The sequence below is a fragment of the Peromyscus leucopus genome, chromosome 4 (assembly GCF_004664715.2).
Source record: "Peromyscus leucopus breed LL Stock chromosome 4, UCI_PerLeu_2.1, whole genome shotgun sequence".
Taxonomy (NCBI): Eukaryota; Metazoa; Chordata; class Mammalia; order Rodentia; family Cricetidae; genus Peromyscus; species Peromyscus leucopus.
Genome location: NC_051066.1, coordinates 45805961 through 45825662, shown reverse-complemented (window position 1 = coordinate 45825662; position 19702 = coordinate 45805961). Strand labels below are relative to the sequence as shown.

The 19702-nt window shown below is 41.5% G+C and overlaps 1 protein-coding gene across 2 annotated transcripts in view; it reads right to left on the bottom strand.

The window, feature by feature from the left end:
• Cers6 (ceramide synthase 6) overlaps window positions 1-19702 on the bottom strand; it is a 251512-nt gene that overhangs the window by 30719 nt on the left and 201091 nt on the right. For both annotated transcript variants that reach the window (XM_028882011.2, XM_028882012.2), the window contains exons 7-8: window positions 12344-12472; window positions 10444-10550 (exon numbers count right to left, since the gene is read on the bottom strand). In XM_028882011.2, the coding sequence (XP_028737844.1) occupies window positions 10444-10550; window positions 12344-12472 (236 nt within the window). The remainder of the gene's footprint in view (window positions 1-10443; window positions 10551-12343; window positions 12473-19702) is intronic.

Genomic DNA, 19702 nt, shown 5'->3' with positions numbered 1-19702 from the left:
TTGCTATTTGATGTTTAACATCCTTAACACTAGTTAGATATTATCATTATTATTTGTGTGTATGTGATACGGTAATATGTGGGCACATGTGCCAAGGCACATGTGTGAAGACCAGCAAACAAATCTGTGGAGTCTGTTCTCTCCTTAAACCAGTGGTTCTCAGCCTTCCTAACACTGTGACCCTTTAACATAGTTCCCTATGTTGTGGTGACCCATAACCATTAAATTATTTTTGTTGTTACTTCATAACTGTATTTGCTACTGTTATGAATAATAATGTACATACCTGTGTTTTCTGATGATCTTAGGCAATCCCTGTGAAAGGGTCATTCACTCCCAAGGGGTTGCAACCCACTGGTTGAAATCGTTGCCTTAAATATTTATGTGGGTTCTGGGGATCAAACTCAGGTTCCTCAGCTTACAAAGCCTGCACCTTGACCTGCTGAGTCATCTTGTTGGCCCCTTTAAAACCAGTTGTGACTGTGGATTTCAACAGGTGTGGATTTCAACAGGTGTGGTAGGTAGGAGACTGTCCTGAAACAGGAGCGACTCAGCACTTCCTAGATGCTATTGATGAACATTCCCACATATTCCTTATTTGATTAATACCCACTGCTAGGCAGTAAAATTACAGTTAGTAGAAATTCTATTTCATTAGCTATCTTCCACAGAATTTATATTGCAATTAAAAAGAAAATAATCTAAAACTCTTCATTAAGACAGTACTTCTTAACTGCTCAGAATTTTAAAACATTTGGGAATGTTTCATAAGATTATTACATGGGCACTAACAAACAACACGGTCAATATCATCTCTCTGGACTTGTTTCTCAGTCTTTTTCAACAAGTTTTAATAAATATTTCAGTGAGTTCTACCCCAAACATTTGCTCATAACTATCAAATACATAATTCAAGGATCACAACATAATGTGTGGGCCACCAACAAATCATTTAAAATGTTCATTTATTTCATGACAATTCATTTTAAGGTATCAGTTAGGACTATGCAGGACACAAAGACCCGGAAGGCACAGGGGTGTGTGAGAATTAACTGAGAGTTCATGGCCTATCCATTAGAAAGAAGAATCAGGACACTTAAGCTGGGTTGACGTGAATTGTGCTGAGAGGTCTGGGAGTCGTAACAGATCTGAAGTTGGGCACCTGCCACGAAGGTAAAGTGACTGGGAAGGATGGAGGAAGGGAACACTTACGTCATTAATTCTGTGTTGGGAGTGTTGTAAAACACACTGCATTTTCTTGTTGACAAAAGTCACTAAAGGACTGGGGAGTAGCCTTCCCTCCCTCCCGCCATAGAATTAAGAACAACACCTACACATATTTCTGCTGAAGTAGATAAAAACACTCCAGAGAACATCTCAAGGCTAAATGCATTTAGCGTCTTACTCCCCCAGCCATCTTATCTTACTTGAATTCTGAATTCTTACTCTAATTCCAAGTCAAATTCTTAAAGGTTTCATCAGAGTTGGCAGAATCCTTCCTTAGAGGACCAGGTAGCAAGTGTCTCATGCTGTGCTGCTGCTGCTGCTGCTGTGGATGCCCTAACCACTCAATAGTGACACTGCAGCAGCAGACGGAGGCCGCGGACAACACATGACAGATGGGTAAGGTTGTGTGCCAACAAAGTTTTATTGATAAAGACGGGCTAGCTGCTGGCTTGTCCTTCAAGCTGTAGTTTGTGGATTCTTGGTTTAGCCTGTCAATTGTGGAGTTCAGTTAAAATTGCAAAGGAGAGAGACAAAGTCTTTCAGCACACAGCATTTGCATACAACTAGCTTACCTTGAGGAGAAACTATTATACGCAACTGCTATTAAAACATGCCAAGTTACCCATCTGCCGAAGCATTTTGAGGTTTCACCCTTATCTTTCTGATCCACTGAGCACAGCACAACAGTAATACAAGTTTGAGAGTACAGTTCCCATGGGCTTTCTGAAGCCAGAGGACAAGTGGTTCCAGATTTGTGAACAGAGACTAATCTGTTTCTTATCAGCTACTCAGAAAAGCATGTAAGCCATGTTACTTTGAAAGATATATTTTCAGAAAGAAACCAAAGAAAAGGCCGATATTCCACTAGGCTTTGGATGAGTTTAAAGCTTGTAAAAGGAAATGGTGAGACCCCCGACAGGAAGTAGCAGTTTGTGAAGGCTAATGTTTCAAATGTTTCTGCTACACTGATACGGACAGTGCAGGGTCTGTGAATGTCCCAGAACTAAGGGTTTGGTATTTGGGATGTGCATCGAGATATAAAACTCCCCTGGGCCTCGCGGAGTTCCAGTAATAGTGTGTGCCCATCCTTGGCTGGATAATGAATCTGGGACTTAACAAGGATAGAAGCAGCCTAGCACACACCTGCTGACTGTGAGATTCTGTGAGCACTGGTGTCTCCGAGGTAGGTCACCTGGGATCCAGAAAAATGAGGCAAAGGGGGTGCATGTTCAATACTAATGCTCACTGAGTACAAAGAGAAGATATGATTGACACAAGACAGTGAGGGTATCAGGACTGGAGAAACAGAAAGTGTTTCAGAAGTTTATTTCAAAGTCACGTATGGTTCATTAGATATAGATAAAATCAAATACAATTAAAAACATACCAAGTTCACATATAACTTGACAACAATAGGACTTTCCATTTTAATAGTAATGATGTTTGAAAACAATATTTAGATGGTACCTTTATAAAGTACTACCACAAACAATATTTCACTTACTCCTTAGCTTTTCTGGTAAGATAGACACAATTATACTGGAGAATCTATGTGCTTGGTCTTTAGACACATAATGGGGATGAACACAACTCAAGGCGAATAGTTTCTGTCTTAGCTGTACCATGTTACTTCTCCTTCCAAGTCCCCCTGGATTTCCCTCTTTTCTTTACTAGATTCTAATTCATGGGTGGGTGGTGGTAATGTTTACAATATGATTTGACGGGAGAGGCAGAATGTCAGGAACTATTTTTAAATGACAGTTTATTTAACAGCTACTCAAAAGGTATGTCTTTCTTGGTGGCCTTAAAGAAGACTGTAATCTACTGTAGAAAGAAAAAAAAAAAAGGAAAACAGTAAGTGTTCGTTGAACTGATATTAGAAGATTAGAGTCAGAGAGCTTGGGTGAATCACTAATGAAACAATTCAAGTTTCTCTGTATAAGAAGGGAGAAATTGTACTCAATGAACTCCACAAAGATTTAGGGAGATCAACTAAGCAGAGATATGAAATCATTTGGAATTAAAGTGTCATTTTGAGCAAGGCATTATGATAGGTGCTGTCATGAGACTGAGCACAGCCTACTCCATGCCAAATTGAAATTACAGCTTCATAAAACACAGGAAATTGTAGGAACTTAAGGGGCTAAACATAAACGGAGTACAGGGAAAAAAAAAACCAGGGATCAATGAAAAGGGTCATTGCTTCCAGTGATGGGTGGGCTTAGTCTGAAAAAGGATCACGTCAGTGAGTGTTCAACTGCAATGGCTAAGATACACATATTTTTGAGCCAAGGGAAACCAAGCAGACATAATTTACTAAACTTTAAATGAAAGAGAAGCTATTAAGTGAATATTTGTTTTTAAATGATGGGCCTATCTATCAAAATGAACATTTGTATCTGGGCCACTGGTAACTGATGGTCTGATGGGAACAGTGCAGGAAGTATTTGATATGTATTCTTCAGGTGTTGGAATATGGATTGCAATGCCAAGTCTTTCAAAGCATATAATTATTAGACCTTGTTTAAATTTGGTCTTGGTTATATACAAAGTCATAAGCATGTACTCGGAAGAGATACAAAAAATGGAAGTCTTTCTGACTGTAGTAATCTTGGAGGTTCCTAAATTTGTACGGTCTTAACATATGGGGTCTCTTGTTGGTTGTTGTGAGATATTTGTTGATCTGTGGTGTAGAACAGGAGTTAGGTTTAGGACCGGGACTGAAACACAGAAAACTCGGGCGGTAAACACTGCAGTGTAGACATGGAGGGCATTGCTTTTAGAGGGTCTCATTTTATTGGAACTATCTATGCAGCAGCTAAATGAATGACAGTATGGTCTCTTGTTAAATTAGACTTCTCTCATTTCTCCATCCTGCAGATTGGAAAAATGCAAGTCTTGCCATGGGCTACTGGAGTGGGACGGTGTGCTCTGTGCAGACAGTCAGGAGGAACAGTGTCACTTTAATAGCCTCTTTCCAAAAGAGACTGGCAGGTGGGCGGGGACAAGGGCTGCACACAGTGCATCCAAAAGTTTCATTGGGGGAGTGAGTCATGTTGAGGGAACAACAGAACAAGGGGCCCATCGACAGTAAAACAACAGCAGACAATGATGTCATCAGGAAGGCAGCGAGTGTGTGGAGAGAGCTCTTCTCCTGACCCACTGGTGTGGGGTGGGGCTGGAATGTGGCCCAGATAGGCTCTGAATAGAAATCATCACCACTTCCTCGGACATTATCTCAGCTTTGAGAGAGGGGGATAGGGTAGTAGAAATGCATCCGTAGTCCTTGGCTCATTAGGCTGAAGAGGTCTCCCACAGGACAGATGAGTCAGTCTGGATAAAAAAGAATGACTCAAAGAGACAGAAATGAAGTCAAGCCAGGAAGGATAAGGGCAAGAAATGAGGACAGTGACAAAAAAATATTTTGTTCCACTGACATGACATGGCATGATGGAGACAATCATTGTAAAGGTAACAGTCTAAGAAATGGCGTGGTTGGTGTAACATCACCAACTCCCACAATGACAGAAATACAACCCAATTAAAAGTGAATAAAAGATGTGGAAGGAAATCAAAGCCATAACAGGGTATCACTTCATTCCCTTCAGAGTAACTATAATAAAAAAGACAAATCCTGGTAAAGGTGGTGGAGAGGGAAGAAACTTCCTCTCCTGCTAGTGAATGTAAAATGGTGCTTCATGTCCAAAGAGAAAACACTAAACACAACACTGGCAGCAAGACCAAAGAGAAGAACAAGACTCTTCAGGAAACTCGAAGAAAACAAATGAGGCTGTAATTTAAGGGAAAACCACAGCTCATTACAACAGATACCAAAGAAATCAGAACGTTAAAAACGTGTACTCCATTCATCAGGAAGATCTAAAGAAATGGATGAACTTCTTGACTCATCCAAATTACCAAAGTTAAACCAAGAGACCAACAACCTAAACAGACCCCTACCAGAGAGGAGACTGAAACAGTAGTCAGAAGTCCCCTCCCTCCCCCGGACAAAATGTCCAGGCCCAGATGGATTCAGAGCAGAATTCTACCAGACTTTCAGAGAAGAACTGTCTTTTTATAATGTAGTCACTTATATTTTCCTCAACTCTTCTCATTAGACGCATTCCCAATATTGCTAATGAGCGAGATGGGGCTTTTTACTTCTAAAAGGTTTTTCTTTTCATATCAAATAAATCATGTGACTCAAAAAAAAAATCTAAGATTTCAAAGCAATGGCTATGAATCTGACATTTCTGTCCTAGCTCTGTAGATAAATTAACTCATTTAGTGCTGCAACATGAAGAGATAGGGATCTTCACTCATAGGAATGAATGATAGGAATGCTCAGCACAATGATGAGAATTAAGCAGTGGAGGCAAGCTTGGAGGCCACACTCGGGTCGAAATGTCCTTACTAACTACGGTATTGTGTGGTTCATATGAGGAGTTGCAGTCAGGGGCTTAAAAACGTAAAGAGAGATGCCATACATCATGTAGCCTGCAGTCACCACCAAAGGCTGTGGTAAAAATCTTTTCTAGAATTGTCCTATCCAGTACGCTAGCTGCACGTTGTGAGCGAGCAGTCTGAATGCAGCTAAACTCAAAACAAACGGCACTGTGAAGTATTAGCTGTCAAAGATGTAACATAAGAGAATACAAATATCTCAATATTTTCAGTGTTGACTAGCTTAACATATTGATGTATGAAATGATTTATTTTGAACATGCCAAGTTACATAAATAAGCTATTTTAATGGATACCACTTCTTAATGTGGCTACTAGGAAACATAAGATTCCTATGAAGACCACCATATCATGGTGCTCTGGAAGGATGCTGGACAGACAAGTGAGGAGCAGAGGAGTTCTAGCACTGTGACATGCCCTGGCACACTATATTATTTAGCCAGCAGAGTCCTTCAGTATGTAACTCTTTAAATACAGAGTGGCAATCCAAAAGCCACAGATGTTACCAGCTAGCCATCTGATGCCTGTATCACAGATGCCTGCTGTAACCTACTTGCCAGATATTTCTACTAATATATGGTTGAAGTGTCTCAATTTTTATTTACTTTTTAAAAAAATTTTTTTTTGTTTTGTTTTTTGAGAGGGTTTCTCTGTGTAGTTTTGGTGCTTGTCCTGGGTCTCATTCTGTAGACCAGGCTGGCCTCGAACTCACAGAGATCCACCTGGCTCTGCCTCCCGAGAGCTGGGATTAAAGGTGTCCGCCACCACCACCCGGCTGAAGTGTCTCAATTTTTAATTTTCCTTGTTCTGTTAATGATAAAAACTTTCATGAAATGTTAGAACATAGTTCAGGGATAACCCAAGTCTGTTCTTGGGCCATGGCAATTCATATTTGGCTTCAGAATAAACTGTCTCTTAGTCTCTTTAAAAAGAAAATTGAGTATCTATTTTTCTGATATATCCTGTCTGATATATGATTTAGCCAATAGAGCTCTTCAGTATATGCAGTAAGATGATTTAAATACGAAATATTTATATTATTGATGTTCCCTAAATGTTTAGAAAATAACATAACTTGTAGCTTCTTCTTTTAAACAATACTGACAGCACGTACAGGAATTTAAACTGCAAGCGCCCTGAGGAAAACCACACCTCTAATTGAATGTTCAGTATATTGCTCATCCCAATTGCTTCATAAATCCTCACCAAATACATTAAAAATGGCAGGACTTGAGTTAAACGTTTACACCACTACAATTAAAACAGGCGAACAGCAGACGTAGGAGATCGGTAAGCCCCTAACGACCGAGCGTTGTAGTTTCACTCTCTCCGCCTTTTTTAAGAGTTGGGGATTGAACTTTGGGCCTCCCACAGCTCTGCAAGCACTGCTCTACCACTAAGCTCTATTCCTAGCTTGTTCCTATTTCTCCTCTGTTTCTCTTCTCTTCTGAGAGCAAGTCTTGGTGTTGCTTCGGGTGGCTCTGAACACGGGAGTCCTATCTCAGTCGCTCTGGCGGTTGGGATTAGAGGAGTACTCCGCCATTCCCACTTTCCTGTCCTCTATAGCCTGGCCTCTCTATGCACAAAACATGCCTAAAGCAAGAATCCTCCTGATTTCCACAGGACTTTCAGCACAGTCTTCTGTATACTGTAGAAAAATACGAGGAAGCAAGAGGCTGTGATAGTGGATCTCAGACGTCTGCCCAGTGAGTAGAAAAGTCACCTAAGCTTAGTTGTTGGGCACTGAGTTGACTGAAATCCTTCGCTAGTCGACACTTGTCTTTGGTGAGTTGGAAGAAGTAACACAAACCTGGAAGGGCAGGCACAGTGTGGCTTATAGTATGGTATCTGAAAACAGCAGGGCAAGCTCTGAGGGGAACAAATGCAGACTGTGTAGTCGAGTATGCAGATTCACCACAGTGAAAAGTGAAATGTACAAAGTGATTTGACCTTAGGAGAGGAAGTGGGACAGCAGCTCCCATGTATACTGGAGCATCAGTAGACAAGGTGGAAGCCACGTTTAAAGCTCATGATGTGGTCTGAGGTGGGTGGGTACCAAATAATACGTGTTGTTATCTCTCATGATGAGATTGGAAGATCCTGTTGGGAGGAATTCTGGGAAACAAATGAAGGGAAAACAACACATAGGAATAGCTGAAGGAATTATAGGTGCTTTCTGCAGAAGACGCACTAGAAACCTGCACATCCTGCAGAGTCTTCTGCTCGAGGTGGAATGCACACTTATTCTGTTTTCCATAGGGCACTTCTCTGAGCAAAGGAAGGAGTCCCAGACATTAGAGATTCTGGTGAAACCACTGGTCCTCCACCCTGGAAGCATGTGCAAGCAATACGCACACACAACATATTTCACACAGAGCTTAGAAGTCCGTGGCTTAGAAGTTATAAAGACCCAGATGTCATTTTATAAAAAAAGCCATTTCCCCCTCCTGGATGTCAAAAGCAATATTCTTGTCCTGGAAAACTGATTGTACTTACTACAAGCAGAGGGATGAGGGAGGAGTCAGCATTTGATAACCTGGAAGGTCTTTCCCCAGGGGAGGAGTCTGCAGTCAATAACCTGGAAGGTCTTTCCCCAAACTGTGTTTGATTCCAAAGGAATTTCAAAATAGTTTCACAATATCAAGTATTTGAAACACACGTTGTTATTGCTCTTTTTGTGAAATAGTGAAATAACAACGTTGCCCATTACACTGTGGCAGCTGATCAGGACCAAAACAGGTCATCAAGGCGCCAACCTGACTTCCTGGATGTATCTGGAAAGATTTCTCTTCACTAACTATACAACGGTCATGGTAGTGAATTTAACATTATTTCTTATATTACAAGAAATAGAAAATTGTTTTCCATAAGTTGCTTTTCAAAAGCTTGGTTACACCCCGGGTACCAGGTGCAGGAGCCCCCAGTGTTTGCAAGACATTTACAGTGGGTTACAGAGACTTTTCGAAGTGGCTCGCAGGCCATCGTAGCAGGTGTACCTGTGAGTATCCTCACTGACTGTGGGATAGGATTTCTTTGTTCTGTGGACCTATGCTCTAGGTAATTCACCAGTGCTTAAACCCCAAGCATGTGCATGTTTACTGGAGGGAAGAAAAGCAGGTGTCCCTCTATTTCCACTCTCTCTCTAGAAGGAAAGCAGGAAATCAAATCACAGGAGTGGTGCCTGTTTCTTCCAGAGTCAGGTTCTTACTCATCTGAAAATGCTTTCCATCTTTCTGAGAAATTATTCCTTACACGTTGTTTGAATTTCTTCTTTAAATTCTTATACCTAGTTATGGTAATAATTTTGAAAGCCCCCCCCCAACCCTGAAATGATTAGACACATAGTATTAAGATTACTTTGGTGTTCCTTACCTACATTCACATTCAACTGTAATAAGGTTTTAGTACATGTCTGTTGCCAACACAAGGCTTTGCTGTTTGAAAATGATTAACCTAAGTGTCCAAAGGGCTGTAAACCTCAAGGAGAAGGCGTATGTGTCTGCCTTGTGGCTGAAATGGTGTGGCTGTGTCAACGATGCATGAATGCAATCCTGATGATACATCTACTCATTAAAGGCCCAACTTTATGGTTGTTAGTCTTCTGTAGGACACTATTGCATCTTCAATGTAGTATCACACCTTCATTTTCCTACTTTATCTACTTCCATGTCTCAAATTTCCCATTCAAATTGATCTTTCAAAATGAAAGGGGGAAAAGAAAATCTACCATCAGTGGTAGATTTAAAGTGACGCAGCAGGTTCGTCTCCCCACGCCCAGATCAAGATTGACAACAAATCTACAGAAATGTCTGTCCAATGCCAACACTCTGCTATGCCTTTTCCTGAGTTCTTAACAAAGCAAAAGCCATCTAGATATTACGGAGCCACAGAGAATATCAGGGTTATTTTTAAATTATACTTTGCATTCCTCGTTATCTATAAACATAAGTGGATGAAGAGACTTATTTGGGTCAGCGTTGTTCAAACTTTAATCTAGCACAACCATCATGAAGACTTAGAATGACAGAGGTAGTCAGGTCTTACCTGTGGAGTTTCTGACTTACTGGACTGAAGCAGTGTCCAGGACTCTGTGAATCTGTTGAGTTCCTGGGCAATGCTGCTTCTGGCTGCAGGACCATATTTCCTTTCTGAACTCAGACCTCCACGGCTGAGGTTCTTAAGTCATATTCTAGACTAGTGTCTAAAAGAACAGTGGGCTTCTGAGGCTTCGTTAAGTCACATCCTGCTCTAACTATGCTGTACAAAGTATTAGTAAAGATGTCCATGGTCAAACCACCTTAAACACACCTGATCCACCAAAATATTAGTAAAGTATATAACTCTCCTCAAAGAAGAGATCAAGTGCTGTGTGTGTGTAAACCATATGACAACCTTGAGTATCATTGTAAAAAATGCCCTCTACAACATTTGAGACAGGGTATCTGGTCTGGAGTTCATCATTTAGGCTATACTGGCTAGTTAGGGAGCCTCAGGGATATTCTGTTTCCACCTCCCTAGTGCTAGAATTAAAAGCATGTGTTACTGGGGTGCTGAGGACTAAGCTCTGGTCCTCATACTTGCAAAACACTGTCCCAACACAACTATTTCCCCAGCACCGTTGAGCTGCTTTTTCAGTGTTCCTCGATGGGCTGGAAACTTCTTAGGAAGGACTTAAGAGTATAATTCAGGAGAAGAATGTTTGCAAAGTTTCCTTGGAGGGGTTGCCTTTATCAGGAAGATCGCCATACTCACCAGACAGGAAATATGCCCAGCCGCGTGGTGATAAAAACCATGGCGAACATGACAAACAGAAGATCACACATCTTTTGAAATTTGGCATAATTTGCCATTTTGGCAGCCTGTAAGAGGAAGGAATGCAACTTACTTAGTAACTGATAAAAGTTTCCTTCAGCATGCATGAGCCCACAATGAGGTATATATATGTATCAATGTTATAAATTAGTCTAGAGGGGCAACCATACGGCTTTCTCCACCATCACTTTGAAATGACTCTAAGTGAGATCAGGTGGGTCTGGAAGTGGACCTTTTTCCTTCCTCACTTCTTGCAGGTTTGCAGAGTCCACAGCACCTAAGCACTACAGTTAGAAACTGCAGATCTCTTCTGCACACACAACACTACTTTCTATGTCTTGGAAAATTAATTACTGGAAAAGACTGTTGATAGCATCCTTGGAGGCAGTCATTTAATGGTGCTAAGCAGTGCACAAAGCTATGAGAGAAATGTGTCTTAGGAGGAATTATCCATCACCCGAATGGAAGTCAAAATTATGAGCTTTTAATTTCATGAATACTTGAAGTATAACACCATGAATTACGTTAAAAGGAAAGTACTTCCAGCCTTCTTCTGGCTAGGTACTGCCAACAAGTCCTTTTCTTTCACATTCACCCATCAGCAGTGACAGCATCTTATTAGCAACAGCATCAACCTGACAGAGATGTGTATGCTATAAAGCCTAGTTTTCAATTTCATTAATTGGACATTTCCAAGCATCATCTATGATGTCAAAAAGAATCCAGGTTAAGAAAACCTTTTGCTTTAAAGCCACATACTTGGATTTCTGGATTAACTATATTTTTTTGGGTAATCACAGCTACAACCAAGCTGCATGCCAGAGATTTGCAGGGGAATTAACATTGGCTGAAGGTCCAGGATTGATTTCTACATGCAGGCTGCTGCATAAATGTCTACTTCTAAGCACACACAGGATAAATCAAATTATAACAGAATTTCAGAAGACTTCCTATCGCATACATTTCTCCTTTTAAAAACACCCTTCAGGTGTTTCAAATCGGGAGACACACAAGTGACCAGTCCATGGAGAACAGATTCATGAGGTTTAGCTTGAATCACTCAATAATCATGGCCACAAACTATCTTCTGACTTATGTGGTTCTTAGTTTCATAACCTTCGGGGGACCAGAATTTTTCATGAGGTTTTATACTCAGTTCAAATCTTAACTTATTGCCTCTATGAAAGATTAAATGTGTACATTTGTGGCTCTTATGGCCATAACAGATCATCAAGGAGACCTCTGTCTTTGAGGCAACAGAACCATGGCCCAGCAGGAAAAAAAAAAAAATGACTCCCAGAGTCACTTCTACATGAACTCTGTACTCTTTTAAGTTAATTTTGACCAGTTAAATAATTTCTTAGCATAAAGTCAAGTGAAAGGACTTATTTATGCATATAACATTACTGAGAATAATTCTGAAAGTAGTAAATTCTTTACAAATCTTCACTATAAAATTTATGATTCATATACCCTTTGCATTGCTCAAACCACTAGGATAATACGTATACTGGTAACAAAAGCACTTAATTTTAGTATGAGTACTAAACTGGGTTATATGCAGTTTGCAGATGAATCAGGGTGACTCTTAGAACAGAAACTCTATTAAAACAATGATTTTCCTGTTATAAAATCAACCATTCAAAGGTTGAGGCTTCCAGCTTCCTATTAGGCAAGGATGTTAACAAAGCTCACTCTGTACACACATTCTCATGCCGGTGTAAGCCATTAACACCCAGCAGTTTCAAACCACCAGCCAACCCAGTACAGGACTGCTGGCTCTGGGGACTTCGTGAGCTCTGGACTTTGTCTTCTTCAAGATGAAAGGGAAAAAATTTACCTCTAGCAGAGCATCGGCTGAGTCGTGAAGACAGAGGACCAGGGTCCCTGCTCGGGCCATGTTGTTGACATATGAAAAGCTTATCAAGAAAATGCTTACAAGGTGGTGCAGGAACATAACGCCAAAGTCCTCAAGGAAGGAAAAACAAAACAAAGTCAGGGTTCAGCAGCATCATGCTTTTTGCACACATCCCTTGGATCTCTAGGCCAACCTATGTGGAGAACCGCCACAGCTGTAACCTGGGGATGGAAGCGGTGAAGATGCAGCTCCTGCCCTTTCGACATTTCCCATCGACGGGGAGACACACAAGTGACCAGTCCATGGAGAACGGATTCAACACTGCAGTGAAAGTCAGATCACAACGGGAGGACTCGCCACAGGATTTCAAGCCGAGAAAAGCACTGCTTACACTCGGTTTTTGCTCTGTCAGGTTTATGTGCCTCACAAAGACCCATGCTCAATGGCTTAGACCCGGTCTATGGTGCTACCAGGAGATGAGCCAGGTGGGATGAAGTTAGGGTACTGAGAGAATGCTCTTGAAGGTGCTGGAACCTGGGCCACTTCCTGTCTCTCTTGTTTTCTGGCTGCCACCGGGTAAGTAGCTTTTAATACTATACGTCCCTTCCTCAATATACTGCATTGCTATAGACCCCAAAACAACCTCTGAAAACATGACCTAAACCAACCTTTTTTCTTACTAATTGATTTGCCTCAGGTATTTTGTCATGGTAACAGAAAACTAACAAACTTGAAAATCTTTGGGACAAGATTACATATCTACTTCTCTGATACTTAGTGTTTGCCGGTTTGGAAGACACACACACACACACACACACACACACACACATCGTAAATGAATCCAGAGCTTTGCATATGCTAGAGAGATATTCTATAACATTCTATATTCCCACCTCTCCATCTACTTCTTTATTTTAAGATAGTTCTTACTAAGTTGTTCAATCTGGCTTTGAACTTGCAATCTTCCACTGTTGGCTATGTGAAACCAAATAAATAACATATTCAGGTTTACAGTAATGTAATGTTCTAATTCTAATTATATAATTATAATTATAATGCTTATGTCTTCTTTGCCCCCAAACTCATGTTAAAATCCTAATGACCAAGATGAACGTGTTAGGGGGTGAGAATTGATTAGGTCATGACAAGTATTGGTGTCTCTACAAGAGAGGCCCAAGACAGCAACATTGTCCCATCCATTATGTAAGGACACAGCTAGAGGCTATGAACCAGGAAACGAGCCCTTACAGGATGCCAAGCCTATCAGTGCGTTAAGAATTACAAGCCTCCAGAACTGGAAGGAATAAATTTGCCTTGTTTTATAAGCTGCCAATATTGCATTTTGTTCTAGAAGTCTAGGCAGATTAAGAGGTAGTGACTGGTTTTGTTATTGCATAAATTTCTTGGAATGTGCATCTCACTGTTAGTGCACTTCACCTAGAGCATGCCTACTTGGTACCAAAGTACATGCTGGGTTTTCTAGTAGGAACAGAGAGGAATAGAAGCAATAGAGGAAACAATAAATATTATCTTTACTGGTTCCTTTTGGCTACTACCATTATTTTTTAGTTTTTTTATTCTTTTTTTTTTTTTTAAGATTTATTTATTAATTATGTATACAGTGTTCTGTTTGCATGTATGCTTGCAGGCCAGAAGAGGGCACCAGATCTCAATGCAGATGGTTGTGAGCCACCATGCGGTGGCTGGGAATTGAACTCAGGACCTCTGGAAGAACAGCCAGTGCTATTAACCTCTGAGCCATCTCTCCAGCCCCAGTTTTTTTTTTTTCTTTTTAAATTTAATTTAATTTTACATATCAGTCACAGATTCCCTTGTTCTCCCCCCCTTCCTCCCAGCCCACCCCCCATTCCCATCTCCTCCAGGGCAAAGACTCCCCTGAGGATTGAGTTCAACCTGGTAGATTCAGTCCAGGCAGGTCCAGTCCCCTCCTCCCAGGCTGAGCCAAGTGTCCCTGTATAAACCCCAGGTTCCAAACAGCTAGTTCATGCACTGAGGACAGGTCCCGGTCCCACTGCCTGGATGCCTCCCAAACAGATGAAGCCAATCAACTGTCTCACTTATCCAGAGGGCCTGATCCAGTTGGGCCAGCCCCAGTTTTTTATTCTTATGTGTTATATAAATAAATGCCCCACATGTGCAGCGCCTACAGAAGCCAGAAGAGGGCATCAGATCCTCTTGGAGCTGGAGTAGCAGCAGTTGTGAACTGCCTGGTATGGGTGCTGGGAACCAAACTTAGCTTAACTTAATCACTGAGCCAGCTCTCCAGCCTCAACTACCATTACTTTAAAAAATAATAATTTATTTGGTGAATAGTAAGTAACCATTCTATTGTTTAATCACTGGTATGAAACTATCCTAGGTAACCAACATCTGTGCTGATAGATTAATGGCAGGTTAAGAAGTCAATGATGAAATTATTTCTGGGGCTTCAAAGGTGATTTTATTTGACACTAGAGTAGCTACAGAGCACTTGTAGGTACTCCTCTCCAACACTCATCCCAGTCCTCACTGTAAGGTAACAAGGCTGCTCGCATTTCACCCCTGCCTTCACCCCTCCTTGGACCTTCTATGGGGCTATTCTCCAGCTTGTTCTGAGAAGGAGTATGGGCAATAGCCCCCGGGCTGTCATTCAGCCAGGCTACACTGACTTTTTTTTTTTTTTTTTTTTTTTTTTTTTTTTTTCCGAGACAGGGTTTCTCTGTGTAGCTTTGCGCCTTTCCTGGGACTCACTTGGTAGCCCAGGCTGGCCTCGAACTCACAGAGATCCGCCTGCCTCTGCCTCCCGAGTGCTGGGATTAAAGGCATGCGCCACCACCGCCCGGCTACACTGACTTTTTCTGACACAGAGGCATGAATAACCAGCTTAGATACCACCCTCAGTTCTCTGTTGATTTAAACTCATCTTTTTCTTTTGCTCCTGTGGAACATGGCAGGCTTGGGGCTTCTCTTCTGAGCCACCTTGCTCCTTCCTCTCTTTAACTACGTTGCAATCAGGGCCACTGTCACTGGTCTCCTACTTACCTGTCCTGGTCCCACAGTCACCTTTCTACAACCCAGAAAAGTATCTCTTCCTGAATTCTAGTCTCTAGTTTAACTCAGTTAAACAATTATTTTTTTAGATAGTCCCAACCCCTGTGGTTAAATCAATTTCTATTTTAACATGAAAGTTCAAGAGAATTATGACCGGGGACTGACAACATGATGACTCCTAAAGACCTCATGAACCTGACTTAGCTTAGTGGACAATTCGGAAGCACATTTGGAATGAGAGGCAACTTGCAATCTAGGCTCCAACTCACTAGCTTTGTGATTTCTGGCAAAGGAATCAACATTTGACAATGAAGATGCTCGATCAGATCTTTTTTAACTGTCAATTCTACAACTCTCGGCTTCACAGCTCCAGTGATTAACGCTCGAAGTCTTTAATCTGCTCATTTCAGACCTGTCTACCTTATAAAGACACCAAGAAAGTATACCCACTCAGGCATGTGTAGGGAAGAGCATGCCGAACCCATTCACTGCCCCCACCTGCCCTCTATTTTATACTCCAGGAGCTGTTGATGTCACTACACTCTGCAGTTTGAAGAGTTCCCCTCTACACCTTTAATGGTTTTAGCTTTGTGTTCACTTTGGTGAAGATGCTCAAGTTACTCTGGTTCCCAGGAAAGTGCCTTGCGTAGATGACAGCACAGAGTGACTAACACCGAGATGTAAACCATGTGCCAGTTTCCTCAATGAGGTCAGATAATAACTAAAACAAAAGGATTTATTTTCAATTAACTCAGCCTCTAAACTGGTGGTATGGTACTGACACCAGTGGCCACCACTGACTTGCCTCCGTGAACACTTTGGCCCACAACAGAACAAATTCATGCCACCTGCTAATCCACAGTCAGTCTCCCTCTTTAGATACAGCGAGGCTTCACATTACTTCTTAGCTCATAGACAGATGAGAAATGATGAGCACACCGAGTTGAATGAGTAACTGCACACAGGCACAACACAGCTGTTTCCGAAGCTACTGAAATCCTGACATTCTTTGCAGTATCCAGGGCTTTTCTGTGTTACTAAAGGCAGATGTTACTAAACTGCCCTGGTGATGTCTTCCAATGGAAGATGCAATCTGCTCCCCATCACCTGGAGGATGGTGTTTTACCAGACACAGTACTTCACAACAATGGCTTACCTAAAGCAGAGTTAACCATCAACTGGTATGTTAAACGCTTCTTATACAGGACCAAACTAAAACACACAGTGTTTGGTTCATGAGCACAGTGAGTTTATATTTGCCGAGGCTTAACAGACAGCGTCGGATACCCCAGCAGCCCAGTGCTCCCCAACAGTGCTCCCGCCTTCCCCACTGCTCAGCCCTGAATGGCTGCTCTCAGCTTACGGAAAGAGAAAAAAGGTTTTCTCTAGTTGATTTAAAAAATGAATACATGCACATTGATTAAAGCACTTATGGAAGGTTAGGGCCACTTACTAATTAAATCTCCTAATTCGTATCTGAGATAAACAGCAGTAACAATGCAATGCCTGTCAATATAACAAGGCACCTTCAGAAACAAAAGCTCTGTTTTTCAGATAAAATTTGCTTTGTGAAGATGATTTCTAACTATAAATCCCCTTGTTCTAAAACAAAAAAAGAAAAAGTCTGTTTTTATTACTGCTGGTGCTCACAGTTGCAGCCACAGCAGAGGATCAATTTCCATTATATACATATCTACACAAATAGGAATAATGGTCTTGCCTTACATTTCTACTTCAGGAAGTCTCAGACACATCAAATTCCTCTAATAACAGCCAGGCAGTGTCTTTTTTTCCTGATGCCATGTTACTCAGGTCCTGTCATCCCAGCACATTTCTTTAGGCAGGCACTGAATTTGATCCACATAACTGTTTTAAACAAATAGTCAATTTGGATTTCCTAGTTGTTACTGCTGGAAATGAGAGTGTGTCTGTAGACACAAGCTTGGCTCAAAGACTACTAGGCTTTAGGTTGACCATGTTTTCTAAAACACCTTGTGCAGGAGGAATTCAGACTGCGATCTATTGTCGGCTTTCAGGTTAGTGTTTGCTTCCAAAGAGACCAGCGCCGCCCCTTGCCTCAGCAATGACCCAAGCTACCTGTTTTGTTATTTTGTTTCTTGACATTATCGTGCTGTCCTCAAGAGTTCCCTCTGTGTGCCCTGACGTTCCCCAGAGCCTCAGCCACTGTGTCAGGGTTTCCTCACATGTTAGTTATCAGAGACGAGAAAAAAGGAATCAGGTGTGGTTTTGATCCAAATTCCATTAGAAAGACTCCAAAATAAAAGAACTGAAGAACAAAGGACAAGTCATCCATCTTTTGTCAAAATTTAGTAAGATAGGGCAGCTACCCCGGCGCCGCGCTCCCCCCCATTATACTTCCAAATAATAAGTATAATGTAGGCAACAAAACAGTGTCCCGGTATGCTTCTGTCGGAGACACCTGGGCACACAGGATCCAGCCGCCTGGGCTCAGTCTCCACCTGGTAAAAAAAGAGCCAGCAACCTCACTGCTCAAGGGAATTATATACACAGCAAAGTATTTTCCACACACAAAGCCAAAGAGACAACCGCTCATCAAGACGTAAGTGCCAGATTCTAGGTGATGCAGCTCCCTCCATGTCTGCTACGCTGGACAGTCTTTGAAATAATATTCTATCTTGGAAAAGGACCACAAATTCATCTGAATGGACCTGTCTTTATTAAGATAAAATTACATCATAAAAAGCTACCTCACACATCCTCTCTCTGTGTAAGACATTTTTTTCCTTAAATTTCCATTTGGGACTAATTGAATGGGAAAAAAAATCATTACTGAGCTGTCTCATAAAAGGAGTGAGGCCTCTGAGATTTTAACTGGGAGCTGCTGTAGACGCTCACGGACAGCGAAGACCGTAAATTCTTCTAAAGAACAAGACAAAGGAAAAGCCTTCTGCTCAGATGTGAGGAAAATATTTACTTTTCTTGAATCAAATAAAGTTAATACATACAACTAACAACTTGTAATTTTGCTCAGAGGGTAGAAATCAGGTACTTAAGACCAGTTACCCATTCAACAGATTCCAAAGGCTCCAGAAGACAGGACAACAGTTTGCAGCTGATGTCATCTGATGATTTCTGTCCTGTCTCTGTTTTCCTGTCTTCCTCTCCTCCTCCTCCTCTTCTCTTTCAAGACTCACTAGTTATTTCACTTCAGATCAGAGGCAGGGACAGTGCCAGAACTGTGCGTGTATTTCCTGGAACACTCATCCCCCCCCTTCTTTCCTCTTTGTCTTAGGTGGCTTTCTCAGTCCTGTAGCACAGCCGAACAACTGCAGCAGAGACCACCCACATTTACAATACTGCCCGGTGCTTGCAAAAAAATTCGATGACTCCCGCCTTAGAGTCATATTAAAGGACATCATATAAGAAACTCAGTTATGTTATACATTGTAGCAATTGCTACAAAGTAGTCTCTGCCTCCCTTTTTTCTGGCAAACAATGTGTAAGGTTATCAATTTTCATAGCTACTCTGAAGCAATCCAAACCCATTTGATATTACTCTTGAAGTTCATCTAAAACTATAAGGAGCTCATCAAAAGTCTACAACTTGAAGACAACGTGAAAGGTCAGCAGTGGCTTCCCGGCTTCTAAAAGCAGGAGCTGTGTGTCCAGATTCAGCAGCGGGTTCTTTGCGGCCGGAAGCACCAGGACTTTATGGCTTCTGGAAACAGATTCAAATGAAACAAGAAACTGCTGTGTAAGCGCTGCTCACTCGATCCGCCTCCTATACAACATTTATGGTGCCCTTTCAAGACTGAGAACTCATAATCTTGTCCACTGTGAATTCGTTAATATTTAATCTTTAATTGATTTTATTACAATAGAAAGGAGCACAATAAAATGTTAATTCGTGCAACAGAAACAGTAGGATAGTGCTACCAGTCATTTCTGGCGGGGTTAGCCAGAGCGTAGTGCTAGCTTGGCAGTGCCCTGAGCACGTCTTCATGCTCCCCCGTCTCTCCTCATCCAATCAAGCCCCTGGACCACTCTGACTGCAAATGACATCCGAGTGTTTGATCGAACACACATGCCGTTTTTCTCACAAGTGGTCAATATGCAAGCACCTGGAGTCACAGGGCTTTATAATGAACCCTCTGGGTTCTGTTTCAACTACCCTTGACCTGGCCATATTAGTTTGCATGAATTTTAATGAGAAAGAGGTCACTTCTGAGACATTAAAAAATATAGTTTATGTAAGTCTGAAGAACTCCATTACAGATACATCTCTCCATTTTCTGCACTGATCCCTAG